The sequence below is a fragment of the Lepidochelys kempii genome, chromosome 5 (assembly GCF_965140265.1).
Source record: "Lepidochelys kempii isolate rLepKem1 chromosome 5, rLepKem1.hap2, whole genome shotgun sequence".
In the NCBI taxonomy this organism is placed as follows: Eukaryota; Metazoa; Chordata; order Testudines; family Cheloniidae; genus Lepidochelys; species Lepidochelys kempii.
The window spans coordinates 129,047,091-129,063,247 of record NC_133260.1 but is presented as its reverse complement, the minus strand read 5'-3'; the positions used below and the strand labels follow the sequence as shown (position 1 = coordinate 129,063,247).

At 44.7% G+C, this 16,157-nt stretch overlaps 1 protein-coding gene across 7 annotated transcripts in view; it reads right to left on the bottom strand.

Annotated features, from left to right (window-relative positions):
- Nucleotides 1-16,157, bottom strand: part of IDUA (alpha-L-iduronidase) — a 105,409-nt gene that overhangs the window by 37,679 nt on the left and 51,573 nt on the right. For 5 of the 7 annotated variants that reach the window (XR_012159156.1, XM_073345816.1, XM_073345814.1 and 2 more), the window contains 4 exons: nt 6,179-6,261; nt 5,451-5,558; nt 1,031-1,126; nt 196-398 (listed from right to left, as the gene is read on the bottom strand). Coding sequence is in view for 6 of the 7 variants with exons in the window: in XM_073345816.1 (XP_073201917.1) it covers nt 196-398; nt 1,031-1,126; nt 5,451-5,558; nt 6,179-6,261 (490 nt within the window). In the remaining variant the exon portion in view is untranslated. Of the gene's footprint in view, nt 1-195; nt 399-1,030; nt 1,127-5,450; nt 5,579-6,178; nt 6,262-16,157 lie in introns of those variants that run through there. The other 2 variants (XM_073345820.1, XM_073345818.1) reach the window with 2 other exon arrangements.

Sequence of the window (16,157 nt, the reverse complement as noted above, 5' to 3'; positions counted from 1 at the left end):
TTTGAGCATAAGCTTTCATGAGCTACAGAAAGCTTATGCTCAAATAAATTTGTTAGTCTCCAAGGTGCCACAAGTACTCCTTTTCTTTTTGCGGATACAGACTAACACGGCTGCTACTCTGAAACCTGTCATTGGATTAAGAAATACTCTCATGTACACTTTTCTTTATTAAACAGTTAGAAGCCTTGGACTGACCTTCTTATGTAGGGCTATGTAGTCCAACCTCACACCAGTTGCTCCAGTGAAGAAGTTGGTTCCATTGTAGCAGTGATGTAGAAGACTCCAGCAGATGGGCGACTTTGGGAATGGATGGAAAGAATCTCCCGGGCCTCCAAATTTCAGTAAAGAACTAGCTTCTCTTAACCCTTCTGAGCATGCATCGTAATAATTGAGAAACCCTAGAGTCAGAACAATTATGTATACAGTAGATGGTTACAGCTTAAAATTATAATGGTGTCTTGATTCAAATTACCGAAGAGTATGGTTAGTCCTCATATTGCTGCAGCGGGCTGTGAGCAATTAGAAAGTACGCACAACTAACAGCATATGATGTGTTTGAAGTCACCTTTTTCCACTTTCTCTCTCCATTACTGATCACAACAGGGGTCTCGAAGTCCCCTCCCTTGGTTTCATAGAGTCTTGGCAACAGGAAGCTCCTTTAAAGGATTTTGCCTGGGCAAGCTATCAAGGCACATATCTATTAAAACACATGGCTTTAAAGCAGAAAAAAAAACTTCATAGCACAACTTTAGTTTATAACCAAACAATGAAAAACATGGTTGTATTGGTGTCGCCCTTACTCCCCATTCCCCACCCTCATTTCTGTTTTCTCTCATGTTAAAGTCTAACCTGAGACTTTATGAAATTCAGGGCAGGAATGCTATTAATGGACGTTATGTGGATCACACCCAGGGCCAATCCCTTATAAAACAGAATATACCTGTATATACCCTATTATTTATCACCCCACCTGCCCCTACCCTATTCCACCCCACATGAGTTAAATCAAGGTCAAAAGAAACAAACTTACCTTTGACACTCATTGACACATTATCAAAGTCATGATGATCTGGCTCATTCCAAGTTTCAAAATTCCACTTGGCAACATGTTCCAATCCATATTTATCTGCAGATGAAACTACCTTTCATTACTGCACAGTACACTTCCATGTGGCAATGAATAATTCAGGGATAGAGCTCCAAGACCAACCTGTAGTCTTCCAAACATAGTGGATTAAATTCTGCCCTTTGAAGTGCCTGTGCAGCTACCATGGATTTCAACGGCTGTAGTATTCCATGGCTGGCTCAACGGCCTGGCTCAAGTCGCTGAATTTGAGCTCTGTAGTGAGCTGTAGCTCACAAAAGCTTATGCTCAAATAAATTGGTTAGTCTCTAAGGGTATGTCTACACTACGAAATTAGGTCGAATTTATAGAAGTCGGTTTTTTAGAAATCGGTTTTATATATTCGAGTGTGTGTGTCCCCACAGAAAATGCTCTAAGTGCATTAAGTGCATTAACTTGGCGGAGTGCTTCCACAGTACCGAGGCTAGAGTCGACTTCTGGAGTGTTGCACTGTGGGTAGCTATCCCACAGTTCCCGCAGTCTCCGCTGCCCATTGGAATTCTGGGTTGAGATCCCAATGCCTGATGGGGCTAAAACATTGTCGCGGGTGGTTCTGGGTACATATCGTCAGGCCCCCGGTGCCTCCCTCCCTCCATGAAAGCAAGGGCAGACAATTGTTTTGCGCCTTTTTTCCTGACTTACCTGTGCAGACGCCATACCACGGCAAGCATGGAGCCCGCTCAGGTAACCGTCACCGTATGTCTCCTGGGTACTGGCAGATGTGGTACTGCATTGCTACACAGCAGCATCAACCCATTGCCTTGTGGCAGCAGACGGTACAGTACGACTGGTAGCCGTCATCGTCATGTCCGAGGTGCTCCTGGCCACATCGGCCAGGAGCGCCTGGGCAGACATGTGTGCAGGGACTAAATTTGGAGTGACTTGACCAGGTCATTCTCTTTGGTCCTGCAGTCAGTCCTATTGAACCATCTTATGGTGAGCAGGCAGGCGATACAGATTGCTAGCAGTCCTACTGTACCATCTTCTGCCAGGCAGGCAAGAGATGAGGATGGCTAGCAGTCGTATTGTACCATCTTCTGCCAGGCAGGCAAGAGATGAGGATGGCTAGCAGTCGTACTGTACCATCTTCTGCCGAGCAGCCATGAGATGTGGATGGCTTGCAGTCCTTCTGCACCGTCTGCTGCCAGCCAAAGATGTAAAAGATAGATGGAGTGGATCAAAACAAGAAATAGACCAGATTTGTTTTGTACTCATTTGCTTCCCCCCCCTCCCCTGTCTAGGGGACTCATTCCTCTAGGTCACACTGCAGTCACTCACAGAGAAGGTGCAGTGAGGTAAATCTAGCCATGTATCAATCAGAGGCCAGACCAACCTGCTTGTTCCAATAAGAACAATTACTTAGGTGCACCATTTCTTATTGGAACCCTCCGTGAAGTCCTGCCTGAAATACTCCTTGATGTAAAGACACCCCCTTTGTTGATTTTAATTCCCTGTAAGCCAACCCTGTAAGCCATGTCGTCAGTTGCCCCTCCCTCCGTCAGAGCAACGGCAGACAATCGTTCCACGCCTTTTTTCTGTGCGGACGCCATACCAAGGCAAGCATGGAGCCCGCTCAGCTCACTTTGGCAATTAGGAGCACATTAAACACCACACACATTATCCAGCAGTATATGCAGCACCAGAACCTGGCAGAGCAATACTGGGTGAGGAGGCGACATCAGCGCGGTCACGTGAGTGATCAGGACATGGACACAGATTTCTCTGAAAGCATGGGCCCTGCCAATGCATGCATCATGGTGCTAATGGGGCAGGTTCGTGCTGTGGAACGCCGATTCTGGGCTCGGGAAACAAGCACAGACTGGTGGACCGCATAGTGTTGCAGGTCTGGGACGATTCCCAGTGGCTGTGAAACTTTCGCATGCGAAAGGGCACTTTCATGGAACTTTGTGACTTGCTTTCCCCTGCCCTGAAGTGCATGAATACCAAGATGAGAGCAGCCCTCACAGTTGAGAAGCGAGTGGCGATAGCCCTGTGGAAGCTTGCAACGCCAGACAGCTACCGGTCAGTTGGGAATCAATTTGGAATGGGCAAATCTACTGTGGGGGCTGCTGTGATGCAAGTAACCCACGCAATCAAAGATCTGCTAATATCAAGAGTAGTGACCCTGGGAAATGTGCAGGTCATAGTGGATGGCTTTGCTGCAATGAGATTCCCTAACTGTGGTGGGGCCATAGACGGAATCCATATCCCTATCTTGGCACCGGAGCACCAAGCTGGCGAGTACATAAACCACCAGGGGTACTTTTCAATAGTGCTGCAAGCTCTGATGGATCACAAGGGACGTTTCACCAACATCAACGTGGGACGGCTGGGAAAGGTACATGACGCTCGCATCTTCAGGAACTCTGGTCTGTTTCAAAAGCTGCAGGAAGGGACTTTATTCCCAGACCAGAAAATAACTGTTGGGGATGTTGAAATGCCTATAGTTATCCTTGGGGACCCAGCCTACCCCTTAATGCCATGGCTCATGAAGCCGTACACAGGCAGCCTGGACAGTAGTCAGGAGCTGTTCAGCTACACGCTGAGCAAGTGCAGAATGGTGGTAGAATTTGCATTTGGATGTTTAAAGGTGCGCTGGCGCAGTTTACTGACTCGCTTAGACCTCAGCGAAACCAATATTCCCACTGTTATTACTGCTTGCTGTGTGCTCCACAATATCTGTGAGAGTAAGGGGGAGACGTTTATGGCGGGGTGGGAGGTTGAGGCAAATCGCCTGGCTGCTGGTTACGCGCAGCCAGACACCAGGGCGGTTAGAAGAGCACAGGAGGGCACGGTACGCATCAGAGAAGCTTTGAAAACCAGCTTCATGACTGGCCAGGCTACGGTGTGAAAGTTCTGTTTGTTTCTCCTTGATGAAACCCCCCGCCCCTTGGTTCACTCTACTTCCCTGTAAGCTAACCACCCGCCCCTCCTCCCTTCGATCACCGCTCGCAGAGGCAATAAAGTCATTGTTGCTTCACATTCATGCATTCTTTATTCATTCATCACACAAATAGGGGGATGACTACCAAGGTAGCCCAGTGCATCTGAGTTGAGAGTGCTGTCCAGAGTGGTCACAATGGAGCACTCTGGGATAGCTCCTGGAGGCCAATACCGTCGAATTGTGTCCACAGTACCCCAATTTCGACCCAGCAAGGCCGATTTAAGCACTAATCCACTTGTCAGGGGTGGAGTAAGGAAATCGATTTTAAGAGCCCTTTAAGTCGAAATAAAGGGCTTCATCGTGTGGACGGGTGCAGGTTTACATCGATTTAACATTGCTAAATTCGACCTAAAGTCCTAGTGTAGACCAGGGCTAAGGTGCCACTAGTACTCCTTTTCTTTTTGTGACTAAAAAGTAGCTTATCTTTTGCTCATTCTCTGTGGCTATCAACATAAGCTTTCTTCCTGTCAAGCACTGTTGTCTATCTTTCCCTTTACACAACCAACGTACGGCCATAGTGGATCCAAACGATCATGTTCACTACATATATACAACGTGCAATGCCTAAACACACGGCTGCCCTGGCACAGTTCTGGTGGCTCCCGAAGCAAAGACTGAGAGGGCTACTATTCAAAGGCTTGCTATCTGCTATAAACTACAACTACCCTTGCAGCCTTGTTCTCTTAGATGCCCCTCTTCTTCTCTCCTGACCAGGACTTTGCTAAATCATGTCACTTTCTGGTCAGTCTTGAAAATCCATCCCTTCTTCTATTCTCATTCCTGACATTGTCATTGACTTCCAGTGTGACCCTGAGCATGTCACTTAACTTGTTGGTACCTCAGTTCATCCATCTGCAAAATGGGGGTAATTATTTTATCTACTTCCCAGGGATGTGAGAGACTTAAGAGGTTCATTATTTGTACAGCGCGTTGAGCTGTGGGTGAACAGCACTGGAGAAGTGCTAATCCTCATGATTTCAGCCTACACAGTTTGGCTTAGCCTAATTTTTTATTGGGCTAAACACTGTATTAGTTGTTTTTAGTGTTGTATTGTCTAATGTTGAGTGGTGAAAATGAAACTAAAAAAGGATAAGAAGTGGAACTGGGCAAATAATTCTCAGCCTCAATTAGAACTCCTCACTCAATGGGCAGAAACTTAAATGTAGTGAGCTCCATGACTTGTTTCAAGATGTTTCAGTCACTCACCCTTCTATGAAGCTTTTTCCAAAATTGAGTTCAAGAATTGGTATTGCTTAAATAAACCCACTCAAACCTCTCCCATTCACCCAATTGCTGCTAATGCATCCTGAAATCAAGTATAAACCATAGAACTTTGGAAGAATAAAGGACTGATTATTAAACAATGATTATTTAATAACTCACCTATGTATCTCTTGGCCAGAAGTGCAATTAGGCTCCTCCATCTTATAACCTGTTTTTTGTCTTCAAAATCTGTAAAGTATCCTGAAAGGCTTCCCATCAATTCAAATCCTTAAATAAACACAAGAAGTCTAACTCCCCATTTTCATGAACTGGTTTACTTTTGATTAGCTAAGGAAGTCATTGAGTCTTATTGACACTTAAGAATCTGAAACTACAAAAGACACAGGAAATTAGTTACATTAAATGGGCTACCTTTCCTGATGCCACACGCTAATTCCACACAAATAGTTACTTTGGACTTGAGGTCGTTCAAACTCATTGCTTGCCAACAGTCTTAGGCGTTACCACCTCAGGTTATGAATTGGAGTGTGACTTAGAGGTATTGGAGGTGTGTATAGTTGTATAGGGGTAGTGAAAGCAAGATGAGTTTAGGAACGTGTCCTCTTTGGTCCTTTCTTGAGTGTATTTCAGTGAGGAGAGAGTTGATCACAGCTTCCAGTTCAGAAGTCTCAGATTAATGCCAAAGCACTTACAAGCAAAGCACTTATGTGCTGCTTTACATTATTCCCAGTTCTGTGTGCAGAATTTCCATTTACATAAATGGGAATCAAATGTAAGTAGAAGAGAACTAATTTTGGACCAAAATCTGCTCTAGCAAAAGCTGTTTAGTCTGACGATTGTACATTTGATCCAACATGTTTAACTGACCAGGAAAAAGCTGTCTTTACCTGGAATGAGTTTGTTTTTCCAGAGAAGATCCATCAAGTTATCCAGACTGGTAAAGTTGTAGTGAAGTTTTCCATTTGTCACTCTAAAGAATATAGGCAATTTAAAGATACAAAACAAAGAAAATAGCTAAAGTAAGCAAGAGAGACTAAAATATTCACATGACAAAGCATATAAATTTTGATTGTAAATTCTTCTGGCCAGCAACTGTATTACTGTTCATATAGCATGTGACACAATGGTGCAGGGCCCTGTTTTTGGTTGATCCCTAGGTGCTACAGGAAAACAACTAACAGCATTTGTATAATAATGAAACTGTATCACTTTTATACTTAATATAAACAAAACCTTTGTCTCAAATAGATCAACTGCTTTAGTTATATAATTCACAGCAACATTTCAGTTGTTTAGAAATACATACGTTATTTTTTATTCTGATTTTAAAAGTTTTGCCATAATGTGATTATTCTAACAAAGATAGCATGTGGCTCCAGTATAAAGAAGGCTGTATTACGTGTGGGTAAGATGCCCATTCCCTTCTGGCACACAGGACCAGTATGGTACTTCTAAAGGATTTACATATGAGATTTTTTTCTTGTAAAGTGATAGATGTCTATAGCATCTAAGCACAGGCTTTTCCTTGCCCAGCCCATGGCATTTTCATCTCCCAGAGGAAGGAACATAAGCAACACAGCAGATCGGGTGAGAGATCATGGGCTTTTTACCCATGCTTTCATTTGGACCCTGTGTTATTTGAATCACCAATTTCTTACCCACGTACAAAGCAGCTTTACCAAGATTTTCTCCACTCCATTTGCTTTCTTGCGGCCACCAACCAGTTGCCTAGTACATCCCTGGTCCAAAATGACTATATGCCTAACTTTAATTCTCATGATTTTAGTTCTTGCTCTGGTTGTTTAGCTGGATTCTTCATTGCTTTTAGCACAGCTGAGGATTAATAAATATATTTGCTGGGTAAATGAGAAGGTCTTTCCTAAACCTGTGGAAGCACACACCTACAGTAACTGTGTTCCAATTTTAACAGCCTTTAATATTTTCCACATACAGCATGGGTGTAAGACTGCCATAAAAGCCATTCCCAACTTACATCTAGGGCCAAATTTTTGGATGAGTATCCTTCTAACCTCCTGTAGCGAGGGGGCGTGGCCTCCCTTGGAGACAGACGGAGGGACAGCATGAGCCCCCCCTGGTGGGCAGAGCCGGGACACCCATGCCCGCACGGCCAGAAGGGTGGGACAGGCACCAGAAATATAAAAGGCCAGCCCTCCAGCTCAGTTAGAGAGGAGCTGTCAGAGAAGAACATCTCTCACCCACTGCTGGGGCTGCCATTAGCCGTTTACCCCAGCGAGACGGATGACAACCCTGGGACCCAGGTACCCGCCCTCAAACAGGAGTGTAGGAAGTAGCCATGGGGAGCTGAGTATAGTTCAGTTGTGTTACTGACAGCTGGACAGTGAATTGCAGCTGGATTTCCCCGCTGACCTGGGCTGGACGCAGTGGAGTTGGGTGGGCCCAAGTCCCCCAACCCCTGCCACCCCACCACAGGCCAAGAAGTCTGCGTTTGTCAGTGGTCCACCAGAGCCAGGACCCTTGACTATTTGCTACCCCGCCCTGTTTGAGGGCCTGGGCAAACAGACTGGTTACTACACTGTCCTGAGTACAGGCCAGAACTTCCTGACTTTGCTGCCCGCCCTGTTCGAGGGCCTGGGTTAATAGATTCCTTAGCTTCTCTGTCCTGAATACTGGCCAGAGCCATTCACTGCTTGCTGCCTTGCTCTGCTGGAGGCCCGGGGCTTGTGGACACTCCTGTTCTACCCTGACTGTAGGCTAGAGCCCCCTGTTTGGTGCCCTGTCCAGTCAGAGGACTGGGGCTCCTAGACTCAGTACTGGATTACCCCACTGAGTGGCAGAGAACCCGATGCTAATTCCCCTGTGAATTGTGCTTGTCCAGAGGACTTGTAGCAAGGGGGCGTGGCCTCCCTCCCAGATGGAAGGAGGGACAGCCGTGACCACTTTACACCTCCTTATATGTGCACAACACTCGGCAAGCATTGGCAGTTCCTTACCTGAGCCAGCACCCCAATCTGAACACTTGCACATAAGGATTATAATTTGCCCCACAAAATCAATTTGTCCCAATTAATTTTGCAGGTGTAAATTAACACTCGCTAACAACATTTTTCATGTTCATGTGCAAAATATGCCCAGGCGTATATGTGCATTGGTTATTTTTTGTTTTGTTTTGCCTGGAGGCTGAATATTTAGTCCTGACATTTGTCTTTGGTAAATTTGAAACTTGATTTTTAAATTCGTGGAGGTTTTTAATAACAATATCTCCACTTGGTTGTTCTGGCACATACCAATTGTCCAAAAAAAGAATAACTATAATCCTATGTAACAATATTCTGAAAATGTAATTTATTGTTTCCTTGGCATAAGACCTGCATGTGGACAAATTGATTCATACCATATTCAGAATAACTAGTTAATTAACCATTTAGGGATTGATCACAGTGCAAGAAATGAGTGTAGTGGGTGGAAATGCAAGGCAAAAAGTGGTAAACATGACAGGGAATCCAGTGTTGGATACTTTAAATCATGTAGCAGGGGAAATTGTGAGATGGAACTTCTGCCTTTTTTCTTTAACTGCTCTCCTTTATGGGGCAGATTTGATTGGAGAGCCTGTAAGTTTAGTGATCCTGGAGCAGTGCATGAACTAAGAGGATTTATAAAACTACCTAGAGAAGAAAGACCAGAATGTTGGTGACCTGAAGAGGAACCAGGACTGTCAGTATAGAATCACAGACATGTAGCATTAGATGGGACCTCGTCCAGTCCCCCATGCTGAGGCAGGACCAAGTATAGCTAGACCGTCCCTGACGGGTGTTTGTCTAAGCTGTTCTTAAACTTCCCCAGTGACAGGAATTCCCCAACCTCCTTTGGAAGCGCATTCCTGTACTTAACGATCCTTACCGTTAGAAAGTTTTTCCTAATATCTAACCTAAATCTTGCTGCAGATTAAGCCCTTTACTACTTATCCTACCTTCAGTGGACATGGAAAACAATTGATTATTGTCCTCTTTATTACAGCTGTTAACATATTTGAAGACAGTTGCCAGGTCCCACCTCAGATTGGTGGAAACTATAGTAAAGACCAGAATTATCAGACACACATAAACATGACTGTTTGGGAAAGAGTCATTGCACCTCTTGTAAAGGGAAGTCCTGCCTCACCAATCTATTTGAGTTTTTTGAGAGAGACAACAAGCATGTAGCCAAGGGGGATCCAGTGGATATAGAATCATAGAATATCAGGGTTAGAAGGGACCTCAGGAGGTCATCTAGTCCAACCCCCCTGCTCAAAGCAGGACCGATCCCCAATTAAATCATCCCAGCCAGGGCTTTGTCAAGCCTGACCTTAAAAACTTCTAAGGAAGGAGATTCCATCACCTCCCTAGGTAACGCATTCCAGTGTTTCACCACCCACCTAGTGAAAAAGTTTTTCCTAATATCCAACCTAAATTTCCCTCACTACAACTTGAGACCATTACTCCTTGTCCTGTCATCCACTACCACTGAGAATAGTCTAGATCCATCCTCTTTGGAACCACCTTTCAGGTAGTTGAAAGCAGCTATCAAATCCCCCCTCATTCTTCTCTTCTGTAGACTAAACAATCCCAGTTCCCTCAGCCTCTCCTCATAAGTCATGTGTTCCAGACCCCTAATCATTTTTGTTGCCCTCCGCTGGACTCTCTCCAATTTTTCCACATCCTTCTTGTAGTGTGGGGCCCAAAACTGGACACAGTACTCCAGATGAGGCCTCACCAATGTCGAATAGAGGGGGACGATCACGTCCCTCGATCTGCTGGCAATGCCCCTACTTATACATCCCAAAATGCCATTGGCCTTCTTGGCAACAAGGGCACACTGTTGACTCATATCCAGCTTCTCGCCCACTGTAACCCCCTAGGTCCTTTTCTGCAGAACTGCTGCCGAGCCATTCGGTCCCTAGTCTGTAGCGCTGCATTGGATTCTTCCGTCCTAAGTGCAGGACTCTGCACTTGTCCTTGTTGAACCTCATCACATTTCTTTTGGCCCAATCCTCCAATTTGTCTAGGGCCCTCTGTATCCTATCCCTACCCTCCAGCGTATCTACCACTCCTCCCAGTTTAGTGTCGTCTGCAAACTTGCTGAGGGTGCAATCCACGCCATCCTCCAGATCATTTATGAAGATATTGAACAAAACTGGCCCCAGGACTGACCCTTAGGGCACTCCGCTTGATACCGGCTGCCAACTAGACATGGAGCCATTGATCACTACCCATTGAGCCCGACAAACTAGCCAACTTTCTACCCACCTTATAGTGCATTCATCCAGCCCATACTTCTTTAGCTTGCTGACAAGAATACTGTGGGAGACAGTGTCAAAAGCTTTGCTAAAGTCAAGGAACAACACGTCCACTGCTTTCCCTTCATCCACAGAACCAGTTATCTCGTCACAGAAGGCAATTAGATTAGTCAGGCATGACTTGCCCTTGGTGAATCCATGCTGACTGTTCCTGATCACTTTCCTCTCAGTGTACTTGGATTTTCAGAAAGCCTTTGACAAGGTCCCTCACCAAAGGCTCTTATGCAAAGTAAGCAGTCATGGGTGTGACAGCCTCCCCCCATAAGGCTTTATGGAAATATGCTTATGAATATATATATATATATATGACATAACTAGAATATGTTTTATGCTACATATGCCATGTAACATATCTCTGTAAAGGTTATGATCTACTGAATCTACTAATCCTATTTGTATGCATGTATTATTTTTGTGTTCCAAGTTATGAATATTGGGTGTGTACTGGCTTGATTTTTAAGTAGCCTTTGTAAGCATTTGGTCAGCTTCTTGAGAAAGAAAAGGAGTACTTGTGGCACCTTAGAGACGAACCAATTTATTTGAGCATGAGCTTTCGTGAGCTACAGCTCACTTCATTGGATGCATCTGATGAAGTGAGCTGTAGCTCACGAAAGCTCATGCTCAAATAAATTGGTTCGTCTCTAAGGTGCCACAAGTACTCCTTTTCTTTTTGCGAATACAGACTAACACGGCTGTTACTCTGAAACCTGTTCTTGAGAAAGGAATGTGCAAGTTAAATGCCCAATCAAGAAGCACTTAACGGACAATGGATCTTGAAGACGCCAGTCCACATCTGAGCTTTCCCAGGAATGTGGCTTGGCTGGTAAGAAACTCATACATGAATATGTGACTTGCCCATGTGACTCCAAAACTCCATTTTGATGCTGGATTCTAGTCAGCGGGAGGTGGGGTGTCCACCCACAGGAGAAAGTGTATTTAAACCCCTGGGAGACTCCTCCATTTTGTCTTCAGCTGGCTAAAGAGAGAGCCTCTCCACCCCCAAGGACACCTGAAAGAAACTGGAACAAAGGACAGTAACTACAGGGGGTGAGAGTGATTTCTGGACCCAGACTAGCAGGAGACTAGTCTGTAAAAAGAAGCTTACTGGAACTGGTGAGGTTTTTATCTGTATTCAGTTTTATTACAGTACTAGACTTAGTCTTTCGTGTTTTATTTTATTTTGCTTGGTAATTCACTTTGTTCGGTCTGTTACTACTTGGAACCACTTAAATCCTACTTTCTGTATTTAATAAAATCACTTTTTACTTATTAATTAACCCAGAGTATGTATTAGTACCGGGGGGGAGCGGGGGGGCAAACAGCTGTGCGTATCTCTCTATCAGTGTTATAGAGGGCAAACAATTTATGAGTTTACCTGTATAAGCTATATACAGGGTAAAGCGGATTTATTTGGGGTTTGGACCCCATTGGGAATTGGGCATCTGAGTGTCAAAGACAGGATCACTTCTTAAGTTGCTTTCAGTTAAGTCTGCAACTTTGGGGCACGTGGTTCAGACCCTGGGTCTGTGTTGGAGCAGACTGGCATGTCTGGCTCAGCAACACAGGGTGCTGGAGTCCCAAGCTGGCAGGGAAAGCAGGGGCAGAAGTAGTTTTGGCACATCAGTTGGCAGCCCCAAGGGGGTTTCTGTGATCCAACCCGTCACAATGGGATCATAGAATCATAGAAAATTAGGGTTGGAGAAGACCTCAGGAGGTCATCTAGTCCAGCCCCCTGCTCAAAGCAGGACCAACCCCAACTAAATCATCCCAACCAGGGCTTTGTCAAGCCGGACCTTAAAAACCTCTAAGGATGGAGACTCCACCACCTCCCTAGGTAACCCATTCCAGTACTTCACCACCCTCCTAGTGAAATAGTATTTCCTAATATCCAACTTAGAGCTCCCCCAATGCAACTTGAGACCATTGCTCCTTGTTCTGTCATCTGTCACCACTGAGAACAGCCAAGCTCCATCCTCTTTGGAACCCCTCTTCAGGTAGTTGAAGGCTGCTATCAAATCCCACCTCACTCTTCTCTTCTGCAGACTAAATAACCCTAGTTCCCTCAGCTTCTCCTTGTAAGTCATGTGTCCCAGCCCCCTATAATCATTTTTATTGCCCTCCGCTGGACTCTCTCCAACTTGTCTACATTTGGGGTAAGAGGGATGGTCCTCTCACAGATCAGTAACTAGTTGAAAGATAGGAATAAATGGTCAGCTTTCCTAATGGAGAGAAATGAATAGTGCCCCCGCACCCAAGGATCTGTACTGGAACCTGTGCTGTTCAACATATTCATTAATGATCTGGAAAAGGGGGTGAACAGTGAAGTGGCAAATATCATAATGCCACTATAAACCCATGATATGCCTGCAGCTTGAATATTGTGTCCAGTTCTGGTAACCCCATCTCAAAAAGGACAGAGTAGAACTGGAAAAGTTTCAGAGAAGGGCAACATAAATCATCAAGGGTCTGGAACGGCTTCCGTATGAGGAGAGACTAAAAAGATTAGGGCTGTTCAGCTTAGAAAAGAGATGAATAAGAGGGGACGTGAAAGAGGTCTATAAAATCATGAATGGTGTGGAAAAAAGTGAATAAAGAAATTTTATTTTCTCTTTCACGCAATACAAAAACTGGGGGTCACCTGATGAAATTAATAGCAGGTTTAATACAAACAGGAGGAAGTACTTTTTCACACAAGCCCAAGTTAACCTGTGGAACTCATTGCCATGGAATCTTGTGACAGCCAGGAGCATAACTGGGTTCAAAAACGAACTGGACAAATTCCTGGAGGATCAGTCTATCAATGGCTATTGGCCAAGATGGGCAGGGACACAACCCCATGCCAGGGTGACCCCAAACCTCTGACTGCTGGGGTGAATCACTACATGATTGCCCTGTTCTGTACACTCCCCCTGCAGCTTTGGCATGGGCCACTGCTGGAGATAGGATACTGGGCAAGATGGACCATTATGACCCAGTATGGCAGCTCTTATATTCTCAGTCTTCTTTGTCAAGACTAACCATGCCCTTTTTTAAACCTTTCCTCCTAGGTCAGGTTTTCTAAACCTTTTATCATTTTTGTTGCTCCCCTCTGGATTCTCTCCAGTTTGTCCACATCTTTCTTAAAGTGTGGTGCCCAAAAACAGACACAGTACTCCAGCTGAGACCTCACCAGTGCAGGACCACCTTTGACTTGCATTCAGGTACAAAAATTAAGTCTGACAGTCAAGGTCCAAACCTGAACTCGACTGTTGCAAAGATTAGATCTGCTCACTCAGATCCATTGATGATGTTTCCAGTTATGCCTTGCGTCCTACTGAAATATTTGCTTACACGCAGTCAGCAAGTATAACAATGATTAACTTTACTTTCATGCAAAAACCTGACAACACAGTTCAAACAATAAAACAGAAGTGTGTCCTTCTGACTTCAGGGGTCTAATTCAAACAGTATACATTGTAAAAAAAACCAAGTCCCTGTTTCCTTTGCAGGCACATTAGAGATTCCAGGAATATGAATGTGTTGCCAAAGCATCCCCTTGTCTTCCCTCTTAAGCAGTTGTCTGCTGCCATCCACTAGAGAAGTGGCTGCATTTCAGTGATGCTGCATGCGTACAGATGACAGGTTTCAGAGGATGCATCCAATGAAGTGAGCTGTAGCTCACAAAAGCTTATGCTCAAATAAATTGGTTAGTCTCTAAGGTGCCACAAGTACTCCTCTTCTTTTTGCATATAGATGGAAACCTTTCTGTATTTATTTCTGCTTGTCAACTGCATTAACAGAACCTTGACTCATCTGGAGGCAGATTAGGCAACCTACTCCCATTAATAAGCAGTTACTTGTCAGTGAGAGTACTTCATCTTCCCAATCTGGCCCTTTAAGTGTCAACACTTGTGTGGTTGTGCAGAAACGACACCTGCTTCTCACTGACATTTATAATGGTACTATGGTCTGAGCTGTATCTTCCTCACCCTCAATGAAATAACATTACTGTCCTCAAACACTGGGACACTTTGCAATGGCTGTAGTTTTGATAAAACATTAATATGTAGGTTAATAAATGCTGCCACAGAAGTGAACACCTGCTGCTGTAAATGGTCTTGAAGGACATCATTGTAGCTGGCACCCCAAGGAATTGATCAGTTCTTTGTCAAGTCATGATGCATTTGTGGAAACTGTAGGAATCCCAAACAGTGTCTATTCCACTGGGGGGTGAGACACCTAATAATATATCTCCAAACAACCTGGAGACTAGCAGAAGGTAACAGGTTATGAGTCCATGTCTTTGCAGATTTGTTGGAGAGGGTACTTCTTGGAGTGTTCACTGAAAGGATGTGAGAGTATAATATCCCATTCCCGCTCAACTTCTTCTACTGCTGAGTTTACCAGTTTCAATCACCTTAATAGAGAAAGCACATTATCCAAGTCTGGAGGGAGTTACAGGAGGCACGTGGGCTAGGAAAACCCTGGGTGCTGTCTTGCTGAATTTCAGGAGGAAGGTCAAGAGCTCTGCAGAGACTGAGTTAATATGTTTATTTTTTTCCATTAGGCCTGCTGATTGCCTTCCAAGACCCTAACTCTATTTTTGGTTGCTATTAGGAGTTAACTTGGGCAGGTTTAAAGTTCAGGCATTTACTAATCACTTGTTGGCTCCAAGAGGGCCCTGTTCTGCTGAGCACTCAAAGCTCCCGTTGACAGTAAATCCCAAGGAACTCTGTACTTTGGGGAACTGGTCCAAGAGCCTGGAATGGGTGCAGCATCTTATCAATGTCCACTCTTTGGAGGGCTGTTTCTTCAGCCCTTGCTGGGAGGGTTTTGTTCCACGTGCCTTGTAAGTCGATAACTCCTTCAGCTGTGAGTGGGCATGAAAATCTGCTGCAGAGTAGATTTAAGGAAGAGATGGTATTAATGAGTAACAGTATGCATTGAAAGGGGCAAAGGGTTTATTTAATGGGTAAAGGATTCCATTCTGAACTGCTGACCACAAGTGCAGCTCATCTTAACTCAAAGGAGTTGCACGCACTGGCACCAGGCTGGCTGCACATGTTGCTTGTCATCTCTGCTGCTACATGCAGTATAGCCAGTTATTCTGGGCAACAGCTGACACTGTTTGAGCAGTAGCAGATCCACAGGCCTTGCTCCTCCTCCAAAATCCCCATGAATCGTGGCACCTGTGATTGCCTGTGGAGCAGCGCAGAGCCCCTGTGTGGGCTCCTGAGTCCTGCCCCTTCCTCAGTGCACAGAGGAACTTTTGTAAAGGGATCACTCAGTGCAACAAAAATAACACACTACTCAGATTCCCAAGCCAAAAGGGACCGCTGTGACCATCTAGTCTGGCCTCCTGTACTTCCTCAAAGTAATTCCTAGAACAGATTTTTTAGAAAAACACCCAATCTTGATTTAAAAATGGTCAGTGATGAAGAATTTACCCCAACCCTTGGTAAACTGTTCCAGTGGTTAACTACTCGCATCGTTAAAAATGCACATCTTATTTCCAGACTGAACTTGTCTAGCTTCAACTTCCAGCCATATGGGTCATGTTAGACCTGTCTCTG